At 41.0% G+C, this 22,141-nt stretch overlaps 1 protein-coding gene across 5 annotated transcripts in view; it reads left to right on the plus strand.

Annotated features, from left to right (window-relative positions):
- The window catches only part of Vwa8 (von Willebrand factor A domain containing 8), a 353,253-nt gene that overhangs the window by 151,462 nt on the left and 179,650 nt on the right, over positions 1 to 22,141 (plus strand). For all 5 annotated transcript variants that reach the window (XR_003950844.1, XM_011245038.3, NM_027906.1 and 2 more), the window contains 3 exons: positions 8,645 to 8,760; positions 18,088 to 18,194; positions 20,061 to 20,167. Coding sequence is in view for 4 of the 5 variants with exons in the window: in XM_011245038.3 (XP_011243340.1) it covers positions 8,645 to 8,760; positions 18,088 to 18,194; positions 20,061 to 20,167 (330 nt within the window). In the remaining variant the exon portion in view is untranslated. The remainder of the gene's footprint in view (positions 1 to 8,644; positions 8,761 to 18,087; positions 18,195 to 20,060; positions 20,168 to 22,141) is intronic.

A 22,141-nucleotide genomic window follows, 5' to 3' on the forward strand; every position in this document is an offset into this window, starting at 1 on the left:
TGACCAAGTAGGTTTTATTCCAGGGATGCAGGGATGGTTTAATATACGAAAATCCATCAATGTAATCCATTATATAAACAAACTCAAAGACAAAAACCACATGATCATCTCGTTAGATGCAGAAAAAGCATTTGACAAGATCCAACACCCATTCATGATAAAAGTTCTGGAAAGATCAGGAATTCAAGGCCAATACCTAAACATGATAAAAGCAATCTACAGCAAACCAGTAGCCAACATCAAAGTAAATGGAGAGAAGCTGGAAGCAATCCCACTAAAATCAGGGACTAGACAAGGCTGCCCACTTTCTCCCTACCTTTTCAACATAGTACTTGAAGTATTAGCCAGAGCAATTCGACAACAAAAGGAGATCAAGGGGATACAAATTGGAAAAGAGGAAGTCAAAATATCACTTTTTGCAGATGATATGATAGTATATATAAGTGACCCTAAAAATTCCAACAGAGAACTCCTAAACCTGATAAACAGCTTCGGTGAAGTAGCTGGATATAAAATTAACTCAAACAAGTCAATGGCCTTTCTCTACACAAAGAATAAACAGGCTGAGAAAGAAATTAGGGAAACAACACCCTTCTCAATAGCCACAAATAATATAAAATATCTCGGCGTGACTCTAACGAAGGAAGTGAAAGATCTGTATGATAAAAACTTCAAGTCCCTGAAGAAAGAAATTAAAGAAGATCTCAGAAGATGGAAAGATCTCCCATGCTCATGGATTGGCAGGACCAACATTGTAAAAATGGCTATCTTGCCAAAAGCAATCTACAGATTCAATGCAATCCCCATTAAAATTCCAACTCAATTCTTCAACGAATTAGAAGGAGCAATTTGCAAATTCATCTGGAATAACAAAAAACCGAGGATAGCAAAAACTCTTCTCAAGGATAAAAGAACCTCTGGTGGAATCACCATGCCTGACCTAAAGCTTTACTACAGAGCAATTGTGATAAAAACTGCATGGTACTGGTATAGAGACAGACAAGTGGACCAATGGAATAGAATTGAAGACCCAGAAATGAACCCACACACCTATGGTCACTTGATCTTCGACAAGGGAGCCAAAACCATCCAGTGGAAGAAAGACAGCATTTTCAACAATTGGTGCTGGCACAACTGGTTGTTATCATGTAGAAGAATGCGAATCGATCCATACTTATCTCCTTGTACTAAGGTCAAATCTAAGTGGATCAAGGAACTTCACATAAAACCAGAGACACTGAAACTTATAGAGGAGAAAGTGGGGAAAAGCCTTGAAGATATGGGCACAGGGGAAAAATTCCTGAACAGAACAGCAATGGCTTGTGCTGTAAGATCGAGAATTGACAAATGGGACCTAATGAAACTCCAAAGTTTCTGCAAGGCAAAAGACACTGTCTATAAGACAAAAAGACCACCAACAGACTGGGAAAGGATCTTTACCTATCCTAAATCAGATAGGGGACTAATATCCAACATATATAAAGAACTCAAGAAGGTGGACCTCAGAAAATCAAATAACCCCCTTAAAAAATGGGGCTCAGAACTGAACAAAGAATTCTCACCTGAGGAATACCGAATGGCAGAGAAGCACCTGAAAAAATGTTCAACATCCTTAATCATCAGGGAAATGCAAATCAAAACAACCCTGAGATTCCACCTCACACCAGTGAGAATGGCTAAGATCAAAAATTCAGGTGACAGCAGATGCTGGCGAGGATGTGGAGAAAGAGGAACACTCCTCCATTGTTGGTGGGATTGCAGGCTTGTACAACCACTCTGGAAATCAGTCTGGCGGTTCCTCAGAAAATTGGACATAGTACTACCGGAGGATCCAGCAATACCTCTCCTGGGCATATATCCAGAAGAAGCCCCAACTGGTAAGAAGGACACATGCTCCACTATGTTCATAGCAGCCTTATTTATAATAGCCAGAAACTGGAAAGAACCCAGATGCCCCTCAACAGAGGAATGGATACAGAAAATGTGGTACATCTACACAATGGAGTACTACTCAGCTATTAAAAAGAATGAATTTATGAAATTCCTAGCCAAATGGATGGACCTGGAGAGCATCATCCTGAGTGAGGTAACACAATCACAAAGGAACTCACACAATATGTACTCACTGATAAGTGGATACTAGCCCAAAACCTAGGATACCCACGATATAAGATACAATTTCCTAAACACATGAAACTCAAGAAAAATGAGGACTGAAGTGTGGACACTATGCCCCTCCTTAGAAGTGGGAACAAAACACCCATGGAAGGAGTTACAGAAACAAAGTTTGGAGCTGAGATGAAAGGATGGACCATGTAGAGACTGCCATATCCAGGGATCCACCCCATAATCAGCATCCAAACGCTGACACCATTGCATATACTAGCAAGATTTTATCGAAAGGACCCAGATGTAGCTGTCTCTTGTGAGACTATGCCGGGGCCTAGCAAACACAGAAGTGGATGCTCACAGTCAGCTAATGGATGGATCACAGGGCTCCCAATGGAGGAGCTAGAGAAAGTACCCAAGGAGCTAAAGGGATCTTCAACCCTATAGGTGGAACAACATTATGAACTAACCAGTACCCCTGAGCTCTTGACTCTAGCTGCATATGTATCAAAAGATGGCCTAGTCGGCCATCACTGGAAAGAGAGGCCCATTGGACACGCAGACTTTGTGTGCCCCGGTACAGGGGAACGCCAGGGCCAAAGGGGGGGAGTAGATGGGTAGGGGAGTGGGGGTGGGTGGGTAAGGGGGACTTTTGGTATAGCATTGGAAATGTAAATGAGCTAAATACCTAATAAAAAATGGAAAAAAAAAAAATTCTTAATCTCATCTCCAAAGACATCTTTGCCTTAAAAAGTCACATTCCTAAGCTCCAGCAGTGAGAGAGAGAGAGAGAGAGAGAGAGAGAGAGAGAGAGAGAGAGAGAGAGAGAGAGAGAGAGAGAGAGAGAAGATCCAGTTACCACAGTTTTCTTGCTAATTACCTCTGGGACCTCACCTCATTTTTCCCCATTAGTCTTTCCAGCTTTGTTATTTTCTTTGCTGTTGCTCAGTTTTAAAATTTATTCTTAGGTTATTTCTTATCTGAGTACAGTGTATTTAGATTATAACCCCCCCACTGCCTTCTCCTCTTCTCCCTGTAGCTCAGTCCCCATCCCAACTTCATGTCATTATCACTGTAATGTTTTCCTCCTCTCCCTCTCCCCTCTATAACCCACTGTGTCCAGTTAATGCTGCCCACATGCACATGGCTTTAGGGCGCCACCCACTGGGGCATGGGCAACCTACCACAGGCTCCACCATTGAAGAGAAGACTTCTTTTTTTTTCCTTTTTTAAAGATATTTTCTTTATTTATGTTTCAAATGTTATCCCCTTTCCTGGTTTCCCCTCCCCCTTTCCTGGTTTCCCCAAGGGAAAACCCCTTGTTGCCTGTCCCCTCCCCCTGCTCATCAATCCACCCACTCCCTCTTCCTGGCTCTGGCATTTCCCTACACAGGCGCATAGAGCCTTCACAGGACTAAGGACCTCTCCTCCCATTGATGACCAACTAGGCCATCCTCTGCTACATATGCAGCTGAAGCCATGAGTCCCACCATGTGTACTCTTTGGTTGGTGGTTTAGTCCCTGGGAGCTCTGGGGGTACTGGTTGGTTCATATTGTTGTTTCTCCTATGGGACTGGAAAGCCCTTCAGCTCGTTCAGTCCTTTTTCTAGCTCCTTTATTGGGGACCCTGTGCTCAGTCCAGTGGATGGCTGTGAGCTTCCACTTCTATATTTGTCAGGCCCTGGCAAAGCCTCTTAGGAGACAGCTATATCAGGCTCCTGTCAGCAAGTAATTGTTGGCATCCACAATGGTGTCTGGGTTTGGTGACTGTATATGAGATGGATCCCCAGGTGGGGCAGTCTCTGCATGGTCTTTCCTTCAGTCTCTGCTTCACACTTTGTCTCTGTAACTCCTTCCATGGGTGTTTCATTTCCCCTTCTAAGAAGGACCAAAGTATGCAGAACCCTAAAGAGAAGACTTAATCTCTCTCAAGTGGCTGTCAGTTGCCAACAGCTCCTCAGCTGGGATGGCTCTTCATGAGTCCCTCCCCTTTATGCTGAAGTGTTGCTTGGCTTGATCTTGTGGAGTTTTGCTGACAGCCACAGCTTCTGTGACTTCCAGAATGCAGTGGCCCTTCACACCCAGAGGATGTTGTTTTGAGGCAGACTTCATCTATTTCTGCCTCTTGGAATCTTACTGTCTTCTCTTCTACAGTATTCCCTGAGCTTTGGCTGGGCGGGTGGGCGGGAGGGAGGGAGGGAGGGAGGGAGGGTGGGAGGGAGGGAGGGAGGGAGAGATTTCCGTGATTAAGGTGAGGTTTCCACTAGTCTATGAATATAAGAATATTTGGAAGCCAGGTTGACACTATGTGCTCCTAACAAAACAGTAGTAGTAGGGACTATGAACTTCATAGCCTGAGTTACTGGCCTGCAATACGATACCAGGTCTGAGTTCCCCTGTGTTAAGTCCAGTTACAACACAGCTGGCTATGTCATAATAGTCATGCCATCATTGGGCATGTCTTACAGGCTGTGCGTCAAAGCTTTAGGGGGTCACAGCCAGAAGGGACTGTTGATGGCTTTTCTTCCCACTCAGTGTTCAGAGCATCTTCTGACATATGAAATGGAGCTAGCAGGCAGTCTTCCCTGCTCTTGGACATTCTAACTAGTGCTAGGCTTGGAGCATCTTCCTCTGTATTTTCCTCTCTTCGATGGCTTTAGGACTGTTCCCTTGCCCCCATTAGATTTGCTAAGATGTCACATTCCCAATCATTCTTTTCCAAGTCAATGTGAGTCAGAGGCATTTTCCTTGCCATTTTATTTCTGTCTTCCCCTCTTGCCTCAAGACTCGCATTGGGGTAATGATCTTAGGTGTGATAGACATGCTTTAGGCACATTCTGTTGCCTGTTTCCCCCTTGGGTTTCGTTTGTTTCATTCTCTGCATCTGTTGACTCGGGATCTTTGCTTGCACAACAGTAGGTATTTAGCAGGTATCTGATAGAGCAATGAATAGATGAGTCTCCCATCTTGTCCATGGAGTGATCCTTCGCAGTGGATTTCCAGACTTCTTGCTATTCACTGTTTGAGGAACCCTTTGCCTTCGTGAGTAGATGGAGAACATGCTTACTGTGCAGCTGGTTCTGTGACTCCGCTGCCTTGCCAGCCTCTCTTCCTCAGCCTCTGCTGAAGCCCCTGGGCTCTGCTCATGCTTAGCTTGGCGCTGTCTTTAGTTTTAGCACCCATTAAAATGCCTCTTCTTTAGAAATGCCTAGAATGTGTGTTCTCTCCATTGGCTTGCTCCTCTGGGCCTCCATTCTGCTAGGTGGCCATCTCTGTCCCCTAAGCAGAGGCTACACGTACCTCCCAGTCTGCTTTCTTGACACTAGAAATTCTCACCCTACTGACCCATCACAGTTGCTTGGGGGTTATTTTTAGCTCTCCAATTAGTACTTGAACTCTCTAAGTCTGAGCTTGTTCAGTCTTCTACTCTGACTTTCTAACTGGAACCTGACAGATAATAGATACTTAAATCCTTGAGGAATGAATGGAAAATTAATTAATTAATTAACAGTTTATTAAGAGATCATCTCTAGGCTTCTCTCCTGGCAGGGCTTATACATACATACATACATACATACATACATACATACATATATATATATATATATATGTGTGTATGTATAACACATACATATATATATGTACATATATATTAATTCTTTAAGAGGAAGAAAAACATTATTTTTGTTCATATCTCATGAGATCTTTTGTATTTTAAGCAGTTGAAGGTACTCATAATTGTGCTAATATGAAAAAACCGTTGTGTGTGCCTTTAACTTGCATAACCATGGTAACCAAGGAATGTACTTCGCATTCTTACCTTCCTTTCTGCAAGATAAAATTGCTGTTAGAAATTTGATATTACAATGCTACATACACTAGGACTTTTTAAATGCTACATACACTAGGACTTTTTAAATTAAAGTCTATTCTGAATTTTTAATTGACAGTCTGAAAGCAGGAGTTAATAAGTCTTTTATTCAACACAAAATTGGTTCACATTATGCTTAGCACCGGTGTTTTAAACACCAGATTCTATTGTAAAGAATTTGGTGCTGTCCAGTGAAGGAATTGTTCTTCAAAGCTGTATGAAACCTTCAGGGTTTGCTGGGATGAGATACAAAGCCCATGTGATATTAGCGTACAAGACTGGGATGTTGGGTCTTAGGAAGTTATATTTGTTTTTTATTAAACTGTTGAAAGACTCATGTTGGGGTGTATTTCTCAGACCTTGTGTGGGTGAAATAGGAACTTTTCACAGTCTAAGATATTAAGGCTGGGAATCCCTGAATGCTCTGTTTTCCTTCACTGGAATATGTACTTATCCACAGCTCTGCCTTCTTCCTCGTAGGCCACTTAACAGGTATTCAGGTCATTTGCTGCCACCTTTTCTTCCATCTTGGTGTCATAACCTTACTGTAGGACTTTGTCTTCTTGAGGAAAGACCAATGAAGCAGCATTGGCTTCCAGTCTCACTCGTCTCTCTTCTTTTTCTACACTATTGCCAATCAAGTTAGACCTCAGGATGAAGTTCTGCTTGTAAGAGCATCCCACAGCTTTGAGGTCAGAGTCATTTCTGGAGTCATTGGTGGTCCAAAGAGTTGGCGAGCAGGCCTTCTAGAAGCATGGCTGGCAGCTCATGCTCAGCAGGGCTGTATCTTCCTTTTGCTTTCATGCCTTTGTCCATTTCTCCTGCTCATGTGACTGCTTTAAGCCACATTTGTCAGTGTTTTGCTTTGTTTTGGCTTATTTTAGCATTAAATTACATGTCACTTTTAATTAAAATTTATGGTTCTTTATATTTAAACATTCTCTAGGTCAAGAATGCACATTGACTGAGAACAAGGGTTCACCAAGTCATTTCCGTGTAAATGAGTTCTTTGAAACTTGTCTAACAGGGGAAAAGTGTTGGTGCTGTAGCTGTTGGTCCTGAAAGGCTGTGTGACTCATACCATAGCGCTAGTGGCAGCAGAGCCACATCTCATGGAGCTGTGTGATGCTTGAGCATGGGGATGTCGGTGCTCCTGGTGCGGGTTTCACGGAGGTCCCCTCACGAAGACACATCTTAGGCATGTTTCCTTGTCCCCTTTGAACCCCGTGGTACTTCCTCTGTTTCCTCTTGCCACTAAGATGCTCAGGGTCACTCTGCCATCCTCTTCCCTCTTTGTAACAGTTCATTAGGCCTTAGTGACCTCTCAGAGGTCACATAGCTTCAGAAGAGCTTTATTACACTGCCTTAGCCTAAACCATGCTGTTGATCTGAGTTGTAAACTAGGTCAGTAATAATTTGATTCATTACAGTTGTGTAGATCTTTGTGAGTGTGTGTGGCTGCTTTCATTGTAAGGGGGCCATCTGGCTCATCTGTCACTTTTTGTGCATTCCTATCATCTTTGTCATTTGTGGGGTACCCCCATCATCTCTTATTTGTAGAGTGCCCAATTATATCTGTCATTTGCTGGGCACCCCATAATCACTCAATTGGGTACCCCATCATCTCTGTCATTTGTGGGTACCCCATTATCCCTGTCCTTTGTGGGGCACCCCCATTGTTACTTGTGTGGTAATCTCTGTCAGTTGTCGGGTACCCCATTGTCTCTGTCCTTTATGGGGCACCCCCATCCTCTCTATCACTTGTTGTGAACCTGTATGTAATGTCTGTTATTTTGTGAGTAGCCCTACTTTTCTGGCCTGTGCTAAGTGCTATAGAATCATTCTAGAATTTAATCCTTAGAACAGTTTCATAAAGGAACGTGCTGTTTGTGTCATCTTAAAGATTCAGGAACAGACTGGAGAAATCATGTCCTTAGTCAACATCACATAGCTAGTAAGAACCCAACTTATCTAACTTTAAAGTCATCGAGCATTAAAGCTTCACTGTGCTGCCTGCCAAGAGAATTTAAAGCACAGGTCAGCAGATATTCTGACTTTCCTGGAGGCTTGGCTCTGTGTTAGCAACTGTATTACTGTATTACTGAAATTAACAACTGCATTAGTGCACTACTGAAATTTGGGGCAAGTGTAGGAAACAAAAAAGGAACTAATTCCAATGGTATTAGAAAAGGGTTCTAGTAGCAATCTGCCTCTGAGGTGATAAACTGGTTGACATCCTTATGGTCAGCAACCTAAACTGCCCACGACTCCTTTTTTGTATTTCAGAAACCACAGATTTGCTTAGAGGTCTGAGTTCAGAATATCTTAACAAGTCAGCTGTGTGAAGAAGAAAAGCGAGAATAGTCCATTGTACGTAAGGGTTTTGTGAGGCAGGTGTGACCTGCATTTAGAACAGCCTTCTCTCCTCTACTCCCTCAGTTAAATTTAATTGCTAAATGCTTTCTATAGATTAGTAAAACTATCCTGGAGGCTATTTTAAGTATAAAATGGATTCTGTTCATTTTTATTCATAACTCATTCCTTGCACATATTTAAATTTGGCCTTGTCCCTCAGGAATAGTGAATTGTGCAGTGACATCTATCTGCAGGGGCATTAACAAGTTGAAGTGGAACTCTTAGCAGGCTGTCTTTGCCTTCTCATAGGCACAGTCCTTGGCAGCCTCGCTTTCCACCCGTCAGCTCTTACGGATCTCTCGCCGGCTCTCGAAGTATCCCAGCGAAAATCTTCATGATGCCATTACCAAAGCCTGTCTTTCCAGGTAATTCTGTTCCCCGTTTGCCAGAGTTCAAATACCTGACCCTTAGCTAGAATGGTACCGTAAGCTCAGTTGACTGTCCCTGTTCACAGTCTGTAGGAGGTATTGTATTAACCACGTACCTGGCTCAGCCTTGCTCTCAGTTATTAGAACATACTTTGTAGTTTTTCAGGAATAAAAGCAATTTTAAGGATGGTTTAGTGGTAGAGAATGCCCTGAGTGTAGTCAGTAGTGCCAGAACATAAAGTAAGAATGAATTAAATACATTTCCCAAGTGTTTCATGAATGAGAAAACTGTTCTAGTCACTTAGTTGGGTCCCACGGGAGTAAATGATGTGCTTGTGGTCTACGTGGTCATCCACAGGTCTTCTGAGGGAAGTTTCCTAAGAATTAGGATTGCAGCTTCCCAGATTGGCGCTGCAACTTGTTGTCTTAATAGTACCAATCCTGTAGCTACATTTTATAAGACTAACATTTTTTCATGTATACTAAGAGTTCATGTATCAGTTTGGAAGTGATTATAATGTGCATCGCTTGCAGAATTTTCTTACAAAATCATGTTTGTATGAAATTATTTTAAAAGATTAATTTTAAAAGATGGAGAGATAGCTCAGTGGTTAAGAACACTTGATGTTCTCACAGAGGACCTGCATTCAGTTTCCAGCATCCAAATGACAGCTCCCAGCTGTCTGTAACTCCAGTCCCAAAGGATCTAGTGTTCTCTTCTGGGTTCCGTGGGCACCAGGTACACATGTGCCACACAGATAAGAACATCCATACATAGTAAATAAATAATTTTAAAGAGAATATATTCTCTAAAAATATATTCAAAGATTAACAAGAAAATATTAATAACAGTTCCCAGTAGGCAAAGTTTTTCTTAGATTATTTTATATATTTTCATATTTTAGACTATTATTTTTAATAATAGTAGTTATGCTTTTTGTCTACTCCTTGACAAGAGGAATTAAAGGAGACGTGTTTGGCTTAGGTAGGGAACTTTGCAGTTGTCCTTTGTGCAACTTTTCTTGTAAATGCCTTGTGCTATGGCTTCAATTTTCTCTCCCTGTGAGCATACAACTGAGCTCAGACTGTCTGCAGCAGAATTCCTTAAATAGTCCATAGTTATAAGAGATATCATTCTTGTGTTTTAAACAGAATAATATTAGACTTCTAAACAAGTTTTGAAGCAAAGAAGCCTCAACTATATATTTTAACGTCATAAGCTGCAGAGAGTACAGACATCTATCCTTGTTACTTACAGCATAGCTTGTTTGGGGCAGGACGTAAGAGCAGAGATGCAGATCCTCAGTGCTAAGCAAAGCAGGCAGTTTAGAAGACCAGGGAAAATAGTGGGTATTTTAGACGAAAATAATCACTACTACCTGTAAGATTCTTTATTTAAGAAAGTAACGGTGTATCAAGAAATAAGAACTAATCAAAGAAATAAAGAAAGATCAGCCAGGAGAGTAAATACAAAACAACCTCAAGTAGTGAGACCGTGGAAAGGGAAAGGTGAAAATAACGCAGATGTTCATCGACTATTGAGTAGATGAGTTAGATGGGAGGTGTTTGTGACAGGACTCATCAGTAACACAGATGAAGTAAAATGCACTGCAAGTATGGGCTGTGGAGAGTAGGACAGCACACACTGCTGGTGTTCTACAGCCTGGGCACTGGGAAGCAGAGCATTGTGGGTTTGCCCTTGGGATGATGACTGACAGTATGCTACAGCCTGGGGGATTAGGAAGTGGAGCACTGTGGGTTTGCCATTGAGTAAGCAAAATGTTCTAAAATCACTTGAGATGATGGTTGCACTACTGTGAACACAAAACAACTGAATCATACACTTTTGGCAAGTTGTGTAGGTGGAAATTTTGCATCAAAAGAGCTACTATTAAAATAAAATTAAAGTTAAACTAGAATAAGAAAAAGCTGATATTATAGCTGCCAAGAACTTAGTGCTAGATTTTAATGAGCAGAATCCGAGGGTCTGGATGTGTGAGAGAGAGTGTCTTCAGCAGTGCTCCTTGCTGTAAAGCAGTAAAGTAAAGTGGTAAAGTAGACATGTTTGCTGCCGTTTTTTGACTGAAGTGGTATTGCTCATGTAACCAGAGAATGCTGGAACTTTGTGGGGGAGAGAAAGCCTGGTATATAAAAGCCAATGCCTGTGTAGCCTGGTGCACGTCTGAGGTCTGTGCTGTCCCTGTCTTATTAGGGTGAACACTGCAGGGTGCTATTTTAAGTTAACTCGTTCAGAGTTTTGAACAACTGTAGGCTTCATAGACTAGCAACCCTAGAGCCCAGTATGCATCAATACTTTACTACCCAAGGTATTAAGCAGTCCGTCTGAATATAAGGTCACATTGGGAGGGACTTAAGGTCACATTTGGCTTAGCAATTAACAGCACTGGCTGCTCTTGCAGAGGACCTGGGTTCAATTCCCAGGACCCACATAGAGGTGGCTCCTAGCCATCTGTAAGTTCAGTGCCAAGGGATCCAGCAACACCTGGTTCCTGTAAGCGTTAGTGACATAAGTGGTAAACAGACATATAAGTGGGACAAAACACTTAAAAATTATATTTTTTTAAGTTAAACTATACTTGAGAAACAAATTATGAAGGAGATCTGTCAGATAGAACATTGATAAATAGAACTCCAGGAACCCAACATAATTGATTTCCCAGTGAACATACTTCAGATGATGTTAACATTAGGAAAGCCAGCAAAGGAGACCTGGAGTTGTGGATTTGAGAGAAAAAGTAAACAGAAATGTGTAACAAGATTTTTGAAATAAGATTCCTCCTGGGCTACTGAATAGTAGAGACAGAGCTGTAAGCATTGACGTGGGTAGGAGCTAGCACAGCAAGTTGAAGAGATGCAAATGAATGGTTGTTGGTAAGCAAGACATAGCAGGAGAAAAACTGAGATCCACCTAATGGAACTTCTGTGGGGTTTGGAGGGATTAAATCCAAAGCCCTGTGCATACTAATCTAAACCCCGATTCAGTCTTTGAATAGAATAAGAAACAGGAATTATTCCAGCAGATTTTAACAGTTCTAGATCAGTAAGATGTGAGTTTTTAGGTTGAAATGTGCCAGTTCCCAAATGGGGCAAATTAAGCAAATTCCCATGGTGTTATGATACTACTCAGCAGTAAGGACAGTCCTAAACATTTCAAGAGGGAATCTGCAAGGAGACAAGGGTTATATGTAGGACTTGAGAACAGCCACAGTCGATTCCGGAAGAATTAGACATATCTTCTTAAGTTTCTGTGGTATAAGTGAGAAAAAGAGATTTGATAAAACCTGTTCCCCAAGCTTCTGGACACTGTCAATAGGGCAAAACGGCACCCGACAGGTTAGAAAGCGATCTTTACCAAGCCTACATCCAATAGAGGGCTACTATCCAGTATATACAAAGAACTCAAGAACTTAGACTCCAGAGAGCCAAATAACCCTATTAAAAATGGGGTACAGAGCTAAACAGAGAATTCTCAACTGAGGAAACTTAAATGGCTGAGAAGCACCTAAAGAAATGTTCAACATCCTTAGTCATCAGGGAAATGCAAATCAAAACGACCCTGAGATTCCACCTCACACCAGTCAGAATGACTAAGATCAAAAATTCAGGTGACAGCAGATGCTGGCAAGGATGTGGAGGAAGAGGGACATTCCTCCATTGTTGATGGTATTGTAAGCTTATACAGTCACTCTGGAAATCAGTCTGGCTGTTCCTTAGAAAACTGGACATAGTACTACCTGGGGACCCTGCTATACCACTTCTGGGGATATATCCAAAAGATGCTCTAACATGTAATAAGGACACATGCTCCACTATGTTCATAGCAGCCATATTGGAGGAAATATGGAGACAAAGTGTGTAGCAGAGACTGAAGGAAAGGCCATCCAGAAACTGCCCCACCTGAGGATTCATCCCATATACTGTCACCAAATGCAGACACTGTTGTGGCTGCTAAGAAGTGCATGCTGACAGGAGTCTGATAGAGCCGTCTCCTGAGAGGCCCTGTCAGAGCCTGACAAATACAGAGGTGGATGCTCTCAGCCAACCATTGGACTGAGCATGGGGTCCCCAGTGGAGGAGTTAGAAGGGTTTGCAACCCCATAGGAAGAACAATATCAACCAACCAGACTGTACCCGCCCCCCAACCCCAGAGTTCCCGGGGACTAAATCACCAACCAAAGAGGACACATGGAGGGACCCATGGCTCCAGACTCATATGTAGGATGGCCTTGTCAGGCATCAAAGGAGAAGAGGTGCTTGGTCCTATGAAAGCTTGATGCCCCTGTGTAGGGGAATGGGAGGGCGGGGAGGCGGGAGTGGGTGGGTGGGGAGCACCCTCATAGAAGCAGAGGGGGGAATGGGATAGGAGGTTTCTGGGGAGGGGGTCGGGAAAGGGATTAACACTTGAAATGTAAATAAAGAAAATATTCAATAAAAAAACGGGGGGAAACAAACAATACAGTTTCCCAACTATAGCTAAACTCCTCTTAGCTCCTCTGGAATATTCTTAGTACCTCATGGATAAAAAAAAAAGAGTTCTTCAACGTGATAAGGACTGCTGAATTGAAATTTACAGCAAGCATTTCTCATGGTAAAATACTTGGTATATTTTTTTCAGCATTAGGAGGAAATGAGAATAGTATCTTCACCCTTATCCCCTGTGTCTGCCCAAGGTTACATCATCAGTCATAGTCACAGTATTCAAGGGACAGTCATGTAAATTACTAGAACAAATAGAGTCTAAGGAAGTTCCTATGTTCACAGATCGATGGCATTCTTGTACTCTTGCTGACAAGAGTCAGTCAAATAGATGACATGCTATCCGTCTGTGGAGAAAAGAATCAATCTATTGATGGTTGTCAGAGGGAAGCTCTCCTTATGGCTGCATAGAAGAGATTCATTGTTATAAAAGTGCCCTCCCAGCAGTCTACATGTGCATAGTCAGAATCCCACAGTTAATAGTGGATTTGACGAGTGAGTCTCAGGTTGGCATGGAAATAGAAATTTCCAAAAATAGCCTAGGAAAATCTGAGTTTATGTGATCGGACAGTGTCTGTTGTGTAGCTGCATTCTTCATACCATGTTACTGCAAAGAAAGTGAAACTATAGAAGCTACAGATTTGTGAAGCTTAGTGTGTGTGAGCACATCATTATTAATGTAGAAATGGACAGACATGCCAACAGAGGGTTAAGACTAACATTGTTCACATTGTCTTATAAAAAAGGAAAATCTGGTCATGTACCCAAAGGAGTGTAATCTACGGTGGAAACTAAAGCCAACACCTAGGAGTATGCTTGACAAAGCTGACGGTCAAGGGTGGACTAGCACCCAGAAAACGACTAATTAGAAAGGAAAAGAACTGTGCCTGCATAGGCAAAGAATCGACTAGGCATATATATGGAGAATGAGTGATTCCAATACAGTTAACACTTGGCAGGATCTGACCTTATTACTGATCAGGCCAGCGAGCATGCAAACAGTCCCAGTTACCATTCCACACTTAAGGTTTTGGTAATAGTCTCTGAAGTTTTCTGGAATGTTAACATATTTTAGAGTTTTTAAATGTTTACTTTTTACTCCCTTAAATAGATAATTGCATGTGATAACTAGTATTTCCAGTATTCTCAGAGGACCACAGTAAAAGTCTGTTTTCTTTTTGGTTTTTCGAGACAGGGTTTCTCAGTGCAGTCCTGGCTGTCCTGGAACTCACTTTGTAGACCAGGCTGGCCTTGAACTCAGAAATCCGCCTGCCTCTGCCTCCCAAGTGCTAGGACTAAAGGTGTGCGCCACTACACCCTGAAAAAGTCTATTTTCTTATCACCCTGGAACCCTTTGGAAATGGGTCCACCACCTGTCTTGTCCACCCATCATCTGTTGCCCTTAGCAAGCCTACGGTGGGGCACTATCCGGCCAGCCTCAAAGGAACACAGAGGCAGGAAGGAACCAAAGATTATTGGTGCATGCCCAGCAATGGTGGCGCATGCCTTTAATTCTGCACTTGGTAGGCAGAGGCAGGTGGATTTCTGAGTTCGAGGCCAGCCTGGTCAACAGAGTGTGTTCCAGGACAGCCAGGTTTCACAAAGAAACCCTGTTTTCAAAACAAAACAAAACAAAACAAAAGATTATTGGTGCATGAAGTGGGTTTTCCTTTCTTAATAACCTCTTTTCATATTGAAGCAATGAAAGGAACTGAATTTTATTGAGCCTTTAAGACAAAAATGAAAAGTTTCATAAAATACCTGTGAAGTACTTATTAAGCAGATAAAATCCAGAGAAGCCAGTCTCGTGCTGGGCTATCTTTTGTTCATGCTCCTCATCTGAATTACTGTGTAGTCTTTCACTCTTTGCTCTGCATATGACTCCAGAGTTGTAGCGTACAACTACATTATTTAGTGTCTAGATACTCAAAACCCAGGGCTAGAGCAAACATTTAGAGGCTCAGGACATACGCAGTTTGAGTTCTAAAACTGCCTCTTTTATAGAAGGATGAAAGGCCACCATATATAGATTTCTAGTCCACTCTGTTATTTTCTATTACATTGACCTATGCACTTCTGAATAATTTTGGAGATAATGATCTTTTAGTGGTAAAATATTGTATAGAGCTGTAAGAATCCTATCAGAAATAAATATTAACTATCTTGAAAGTGAAGTAATGAAAAAAATTATTCCAGGCACCAAAAACTGAGTTACACACATTTTTTTTTAATTCCAGCTGGGTGTGGTGGCACATGCCTTTAACCCCAGCACTCGGGAGGCAGAGACAGGAGGATTTCTGAGTTCAAGGCCAGCCTGGTCTACAAAGTGAGTTCCAGGACAGCCAGGGCTATACAGATAAACCCTGTCTCAAAAAATCAAAAAAATAAATAAATAAAAAATAAAATAAAATTTCAAATGATATAAAATTAATAGTATGTATAATATTTCTACTTTGTAAATGGTTATATAATTAATTTTAAAATAAGCCTGATAACTAATCATACCCAGTGTTTAGCAGTCAACATGAAAATTTTACTGTCTCCAGGAATAGAGACTGACTACCTAGAGACAGCTTTGTCTTAAAAACTGATTCTTTTTTTTTTAAGGCTATGTTTAAAAACTTCTTTGGGCTTTTCTCTTAGTTAGGTTCATTGACTGTAAGTCTACTAGATCTTAATAATTGTATTTAAAGGCCTTGGAAAAATACTGAATTCCATTTGTAGAACTGCCTAAACTTAATACCTTGAAGCTTTGAAACTAATAAATTGCACATATAACAAATAATCCCAGATTACAAACTACATTTACCAGGTAGACTAGACTATATTAAGTCTTATAATACCACTTGAAAATTATCAGTTCCAATCACCAGTATAAATTAATTTCTTATACATTATAAATAAGACTCTTTGATATCCATTGTACTGCTAAAGCATGTTATATCACTCTTTCAACAAGGTGTCCCTGTGAAGTTGGCTAGCCCTTATTGCTGTCTTTGTGCCTCAGACCCCCCATTGCCAGCACTACTGGTATAGGTCCTCATCTGTTCCTTTAGACCTAGTATTACTATCTCTCTTCTCAAGTCTTTTATCCTCTAGTCTTTGGACAAGACCAGAAGTGTTCCCATATAGGGCCAGTCTGAGATGTGTTAGTAGACACTGTGGAGATCAGCAGACAAGTCAAAGCTTGTGAGTGCTAGGTATCAGTCCAGGTGATCTAACAGGGAATAGTAAAAAGGCCCAGGAAGGGCCCAATATTCCCAGGCTCGGGGGGCAACTGTGAGAAGAATGTTGTGCATGATGCCAGGTCAAAAGCTCAAGAAACAGGATGGAAACCCTGTAATGGGCTCAGTAGATAAGGTGGGGGCTTGGTTTTGAACAGCAAAGCCATGATCTAAGACATGTGATGACTTGTGAATTGATAAGATAAAAACCTAGAGGTATGTAAACTTCCCCATGATCTTATAGGACCCAAGGGAGGCAGTAGGTAAGACACAGTGTCAGGTCTGTGGCTCAGAATCTTATGGGGACAGGGACTCATAATCCCCCTAGTCCCCCAGTGTTTTACACTCTCTCATTCACATGCCTCTGGCTTATGCCATCCTTTGTACTATTAGGGGTTTGTTCTCAAGTCTGAGGGAGCATGTGCAAGGTTTAGTACTATGTAAACCTAAATTTGGATGGTGTTTTCTGCACTTGTTTATTTGGGACACTGCATTACCTGATGATTGCTTTATACTAGCATAGAATAGGCAATCACTGACTGAAGTTCCTTCCTGTGAGTTAACCAGGATCATAAATTCTAAACATAACTTTGTGCAGAAGGAAAACTCCCGCAGACTAACCCCCTTTTTTGGGTCTCCTATCTGCACAGAACGGGTCTCTGATGGCAAGTGGGTGAAGGAGTGGGCGAATGACAAAGACAACAGGAGAAAGTGTGTTGTATCTAAGTGTAATTTTTCAAATCAAGCATCAAACTTTTTATACAGAAGAATAACAAGAAACCAGGCGAGAGACACATCCACCAAGTTACAGTGACACAAAGCAAAAGGAATGTATACATCAAAAGATGGCGGGGACCAGGCCACTTTAATCACTAAGAAGGGAGCCAGGTGTAATGCTAGTCTATTGTTAAGCCCACCACCAGGGGTTCTTAGTAAATGCCTGATTTATGTTGCTTCTTTGAGCCTAGTGAAGAAACGTGTGGGAATGCCAAGGTTCCAGGAGGCGAGTTTCCTTGCCTTGTGAGTGCTTCCAGGCCTCTCGGCCTGTCAAGCAGACTTCACTGGAGTGGATGTAGCAGAAAACTGTTCCAAGCCACAGTACTTACAGTGTCTTTGTAGTTGAAGAGTGTCTTGTGGCACACAGATTGTTATTTTGACAATAAAATAGGTAGAAAGAGATTCCATAATGGAAGGAAACACAAAAATGAATGATCTTTCTGTAATTTATGTTTAAAAAGTAAGGAAAACCACATTAACCTACTTCTGCTGATTTAAATTTGTGTTTGCCACCTTAGAGCAGGCTGGAATATTGCTGTTTTATTCACTTAGGAAAAATTTGATATGCTACAATATACAATTTCACAATAAACAGGAAGTACACAAAATCCACTTATGAAAGCCCAAGTTTTCATCATAATCTGCAGAATGTATATAAATGAATATTGGTATTACATATAAGCTTAGTTATTAAAGATTACAGTAACATATGCTTTACACACAGTTTTTCCTTAATCGGTTGCAATTAGTGAAGGAGTGTGTGTTAAAAGACACTTGAGAACTGAAGGAAGCATTGCTTTCCTCACGGTCCTCCATCCCTTACTAGGTTCTTACCAAGCCTTGCTCAGTCTGCACTGGAGAAGAATCTGGCAGATGCGGCAATAGAAACAAACACTGAGGACAGCCTGGAGCCAGAGCTGGAGAATTACAAGTGTAAGTACTTGACTTGGCTAAGTGAAGGTTACATAACAATGACCAAACACTTGGTCCGAGAGCTTTCAATAAAGCTCTTGTTAAATCCATTTCGTTTTTTGTGTATTGTACTTAACAAGTGAATCTGTATTCCTTTCTTTAAGAAACAAATCTGTGGTCAGACATAGTTGTGCATGCTGTGAGTTCAAGGCCAGCTTGGTATACAAAGTGAGTTCAAGACAGCCAGGGTTGTTATAACAAGAGAAACCCTGTCTCCAAAAACAAAAGCCAAAGTCAAAGCCAAACAAATAATAAAAACCAGTCTGAAGCCATTTTTTAAATATCACTTCTTTCAATGAATATTAGACAAACCCCTGCCCCCACTTTGCATGCGTGCCAAGAGTCAGTTTGATACTAACATACTAAAGGTTTTAGAAGTTTCTGTTGTAAATTAACTTGTCTAATTTTGACAGATATATGTCTTTGCAAATGTGTTTTACCATACAGACGAGAATTCTGTTTTCGTCATACATTTGCATTTTGAGGGCTGCCAAGTTTCCTTTTGGAGCATGTCACGGAGCATTTTCTAGGGTGACATAGACTAATGTAATGAGAGTCCCCTCTGGTCCCTCATTCACCCACAGAGCCACCTCTCTTCTGCCTACCCAGGAGGAGAAGCTTGAACTGGGGAAGACAGAACACTCTAAAAGTTTTCTGTCCTTCAGTTAGAACACAGGGAAAATTTCCCTTCTTAGTAGAAGTCCTTGTCCTTCAAAGCGTGAGTGTGTGACTGTTCTCCAACGGCACTGTAATGGCTGCTTTTGTGATTAGTGTTTTAGTAACTGTGGCTATATTGAACTAAGAATTTAGTATTAAGGAAATTGAATGAATTTTTAAAGATAAAACTATAAATTTGATATTGATGGATCTGAACATATGTGCAGAGGTCGCTCACAGAGACATAATAGCCCTGGACATATAGAACCTTAACGTTGTTTGATTAGAGCTGATAACATATCTGAGGAAGATTATGTTGTCAGGATGGTAGATTGCTCAGTTCAGGAAAGGTCAGGCCCAGCTGGCAGCATCCATCTAAGCTTCCTGTAGGGGATGAGGGACTGTTCACTTGACTGGCTTCATTCATCTTAAAGCTACCGCCTTGTGGAGAATGTATTTAATCCCCTCTCCTCGTCTACAGCCCAGGCCTGCTGAACAACTCTCTCACGAGGGCTTGCTCTCCATGCAGGTCTCTCTCCGAGTAATGTGGTGATGGCAATCTGTGTAGCATTGTCATATAAAAAGATGAGCCTTTATATGCAATGCCATAGTCTCCAATTCTTATCAGAATATATGTTTAATGTTCTCCTGAAATTATATTTGTCCTCATTTGTGATGGCAAAACCAATCTTTGAGCCTACAAGGCTAATAGCCTTGGCAGACTTACACAGACAGTATGAGACTTCTTGAAAAACAGCTAGGCTGTTTCCTCCCAGTGTGTCCTCTTTGTAGTTGAAATGTTATCAGTAAGCATTGGTTGTACGAACAAAATGATCCTGAAAGCCTCTATCTACTGAATTGCCATGTTCTGTAAGCTGAACTCTAATGGGTGTTGTTGGACCTTACATTGCGTGTGTTATCTCAGCAGATAGGTGTATACGTGAGTTCATGGCCATTCTTGCTCTTTTCCTTTGTGGACCTATATTGGGTCTACAATATAAACTGGAGAACAACAGTGTTTTTTGTTTACTTTTTCTTTGCTTAATTTAAATCCTGAAGACCTGGAGGTTACAGAGGCCACCTTGTGTTGTGTGTTGGCCAGACTAGGCTTCTCTGGATATTAGCAAGATGTTGCTGAGACTAATGCTATGTCCTGTACAAAATGTTCAGGTGAAGTAGTCGCCGGGTCTCTGAAGATTGGCGCCGTCAGTGTGCCAGTGCACAATGCCCATGAGAAGATGAAAGTGCCTGACGTTCTTTTCTACGACAATGTTCAGGTGAGACCATTGCTTCGTGGTCTTGAGCTAATCATGTCATAGTTGTTAATTCTGATCCAAATGATACTGATGTGTAATTGTAGTCATGATTTCCTAAGTTGAGTTCAGGTAAGGTAAAATGAAGTGCTGAAATATTTTTATTACAGTGATATAAGACTTAAAATTCCTTCTAATGGTCAAAATTAGAGGAGTTACTGCTATGGGTTTAATATGTGTGTGTTATGTACACACATATGTATGACTGTGCTCGAGGCTAGTAAAGCATTTTATTGAATAAAAACTAACAGACCTATTGGTTATCGCTTTGGTGTCTAGTTAAGTCCTTTCTGTAGCTCACAGGAGGCAAGCATCTTATACATCCTGTCTTTCTCTTTCTTCCTTGCTGCATATTCCAAGCTTCCCCTTTGTTTTCCTTTTTTCTTTGGAGAGTGGACTGTGGCAGAGATTTTGCCTTTAAACCTTACCAGTAACTGTGGACTGTTTCGGAAGACACAGAAATAAGTTTGAACTTAGAAAGCTTTATTATTATAAGATTAATTTCTGTAAGACTTGGTTCTACTAAATATTTCTGAAGCTATTTTCATATATTTCTTTTATTATAAAAGCATGCTTACTTTTTGTAATTCTTATTTGCTAATCTGCATGCAGATAATGACATTTACAAATTATGTTAGCACTTGCCTTTTTATCTTTTTAAGGAAGGAGTATCATAATTTATGCCCCTAAGTGAGATAAATAGTATAAAGATATCTAGGCAAGTTTTTTCTTAATAAAATAGTTCTGTTTAAACATTTATTTATCAAAACTATACTTTTTATTTCATTCTAGAATCAGTTAACTGATTTCTCCTTTAATACTGCATCATTGTATATTGTATATCACAGGAGTAGAAAATGAAGCTATATAGCTAGAAGGAAAACACTCCTATCTACAATATAAAAAACAAAACCCTGATTAAAAGAAACAATAATATTTCTAAGCACTCTGTTCAAATTTCACATTGTATCCACATAGCAGAAATGAGAAAAAGAAAAGAATGTGAAATTTTTACAAGTAACAAAGGAAAAACTCCAAAATAGTTAAGGTTGCAAAGGCTTCATGACCTAGAAGGACACAGAAGAGCAGTTCAGTGGGAAGGAAGACCGTTGTGTCCTTGTCCTTGAACAGTGTCTGTTGCCATGGTATTGGTGACACAGACATTGAGGACTGCAGGTCCTCAGTGAACTTTCCACCGGCGCCTCGAGGGGTTTTGTGTAATCCTCCAAATGTTCCTCCTCCCCAGAGCATAATGAATCAACCATTAGTGAGGATTTTAGTTGCTTCAGTTCTGGCTTACTGCGGTTTGCTTCTGTAGTTGGCATTACCCCTTCACTTTTGCTGCTTGTCGTCTTAGAACAAGAATCCCCAGTGTCACTGACAGAGGGTATATTCAGTCCGTTTTTTCTGTGATGTCCTATTGTCCTCTTACCACAGAGCACTGAATGATCTTTAAAATGTTTTTCCCTTGGTCTTTCCTTCATCTGCTGTCTCCATTGAATAGCAAAGTTTCTAACATATGGTAAATAAATATTGAGGGAATTAAAAGGAATTAATAAGATTTTGAACATCTATTCTAAGGAGTATTGTTTCATTAAGTCCTTTATTATGGAATATGACCCTTGAAGCAGTAACTAAGAGAACTTGTAGAATAACAAGATTAATAGCTTTTTAATAAACCCAAGGAGCTTTAGGCCTGAAAAATTAAACATGAGTCAGACTTGGCCCTAGGGTACCCTTGGCATCAGGGTACAAAGATTAAAATGTTCGCACACAAGCAGATCCACCTCCAAGACTCAAATTGCTTTTTATGTTGTGGAAAATACAGGCCAGTAAGTACATATGGTTACTACAGAGTGTGATGGAGATACATGCAGGTTACTATGGTAACACCAATGAGGTGATTGATGGTCACTGACGGAAAAGATCTCAGAAAAC

The sequence above is a fragment of the Mus musculus genome, chromosome 14, assembly GCF_000001635.26.
Source record: "Mus musculus strain C57BL/6J chromosome 14, GRCm38.p6 C57BL/6J".
In the NCBI taxonomy this organism is placed as follows: Eukaryota; Metazoa; Chordata; class Mammalia; order Rodentia; family Muridae; genus Mus; species Mus musculus.